The sequence below is a fragment of the Volvox carteri genome (assembly GCF_000143455.1).
Source record: "Volvox carteri f. nagariensis unplaced genomic scaffold VOLCAscaffold_749, whole genome shotgun sequence".
In the NCBI taxonomy this organism is placed as follows: Eukaryota; Viridiplantae; Chlorophyta; class Chlorophyceae; order Chlamydomonadales; family Volvocaceae; genus Volvox; species Volvox carteri.
In genome coordinates, this window is record NW_003308241.1 from 2,419 (window position 1) to 4,600 (window position 2,182).

General features: G+C 48.3%; 1 protein-coding gene across 1 annotated transcript in view; it reads left to right on the top strand.

The window, feature by feature from the left end:
- VOLCADRAFT_85035 (uncharacterized protein) overlaps nt 1-2,182 on the top strand; it is a gene marked incomplete at its 3' end in the record, with an annotated part of 2,850 nt that continues 668 nt past the window's right edge. Inside the window, exons 1-3 of the mRNA XM_002959771.1 lie at nt 1-161; nt 390-500; nt 942-997. Coding sequence (XP_002959817.1) covers nt 35-161; nt 390-500; nt 942-997 — 294 coding nt within the window. The 5' untranslated portion in view covers nt 1-34. The remainder of the gene's footprint in view (nt 162-389; nt 501-941; nt 998-2,182) is intronic.

Genomic DNA, 2,182 nt, shown 5'->3' on the forward strand with positions numbered 1-2,182 from the left:
ACGCACACACACACACACGCACACGCACACGCACATGCACATGCACACGCACACGCACACGCACACGCACACGCACACGCACACGCACACGCACACGCACACGCACACGCACACGCACACGCAGCATGACAGCTATACTACGTATCCGCAGCTGCAGCAGTGTGGGGTATAGTCCTGTTCAGCTCCCTGCAGCAGAAAAATAATGAAGCCCTACCTAATAATAAGCAAAACACCCCTCCATGATGACACGATATGGCGGCCGCAGCAGCAGAGTTTGGTACTGCTAATAATAATAGCAACAACAGTAATGTACATCCATCAGCTTATTGTTGCCGTTGCCACCACTCAACAAAAGCTACAACAGATACAACTACTACGACTACTACTAGCAATATACCTCTTTTTTTGTCTTATCACAGAGCAGCACACAGAAGAGCACATACACGTCTGTATACATCTGTGTACAGAGACGCGGCGTGTCGTGCACACATGTACTATTAGTACACATCTCCTAAACGTTCATCTTCAACGGCGCACTGCCCAAAAAGATACGCCGCTTGACATGCTTATAATTATAAGGTTGGGAGGAAAGTCGTGGGGGTGGGGAGACGGTGGAGGTATAGTAGCGAGACGGTGGAGGACGTGGTGGAGAGACACAGATACGCCGATACGGAGAGGACGGAGAGGGTTTGGTGATATTTCTGGGAATGGACACAGAGCGACACAGAGTGACCGACAGCAGGGCAGCAGGAGGGGGACGGACTCTGACACAGAGAGATTGTTCGTGATGTAATTATTCATCGTCATCATCATCATCGTCATCGTCATCGTCATCATCCTCCTCCATCTGCAGGAGATGTTCCACTGATGCTATTATTATATCTATATGTCTAATACAGCAGCAGCTTTAGCAAAAGAGCGTCCTTGACGTAATTAATAAGGACACGCCTTTGCAGAAAGTATAAGGACACGCCTGACAAGATATACGTGCTCTGCTGTGATACGTGCTGAAAAATAGGAGTTAGTTCCAGAAGTGCTAAATTATATGTATGTACTTCTTTGTCGTCCAACAACTACTGGTGGGCGCAATCTATAATAATGATGATGATGCTAAATGATGATGATGCTAAATATCACGCAGAGAAGAACAGAGAATAGAGCACAACAACCACCAATACAACAACCCCGCGAATCGCGCTTTGTCGTATATTAGTAATAAAGTGCGCCGCCCCTACTTCTCACCGCTCGCCGACGACAAACAGACAATTGAAATGAGACCGTCACAGCGAGAGCTATCAGGACGTTTTTAAAATTTTATTTATGGAGCAGGCGCCAAGTAGAAAACAAGCCGCGAAGAAGCAGAAGACGACATGTGTCTAATGCGCGCGAGCCACGGAACAAGACAAATACCAATCAATAGACCGCAACAAAAGCACAAAGAAACAGCTTTAGCGTCCTTGAAAGGACACGTCTGCAGTAAGGGCGATTCACAAGAAGGTTGTAGAATATAGCCTAACGCTGCCTGGTCCGAGGCATCGGCTACTCCGCCCGGAGTGGTGAGTGAGTCTGTGCTAAGACAAAGAGTAAAATTGCAGTACGAATGCGCAATTGGTGATCGCGGGTTCAAGCCACGGCTGATGCAACTGCGGTTGCGATTTGGTGGGTTCTTCGCTGACGTGGTATATTATTAACCGACTTGTCCAGCACAGCAGCATGAGACGATTTATTAAGCTTTCTTCAACTTTTGTTTTATAAATAATAACAATCATTGTTGAATTGTTGAAACAAGAAAATGTGTTTTTTCTTAATGTATACAACCTAACGTTCTTTTCTGCATGCTGCAGGACAGGAAGAAGCAGGAACAGCAAAACGTACGTGAGGAGGCGGCACGTGCTATTATTATTATAGAGTGCTGGCGGGAGGGGGAAGAGGAGGAAGAGGAGGAGGAGGAGGAGGAGGAGGAGGAGGAGGAGGAGGAGGAGGAGGAGGAGGAGGAGGAGGAGGAGGAGGAGGAGGAGGAGGAGGAGCATCAGGCTGAGACGTGGAGAGCAGCAGCACTGCTGTGGAGGAGGAGCAGGAGCAGGAGCAGGAGATAATGCTGGATAAAGATCGAGGCGGAGGAGCAGGAGCAGGAGTAGGAGCAGGAGCAGAAAGAAGACTAGCAGCAGCAAGCCCCTCCAAA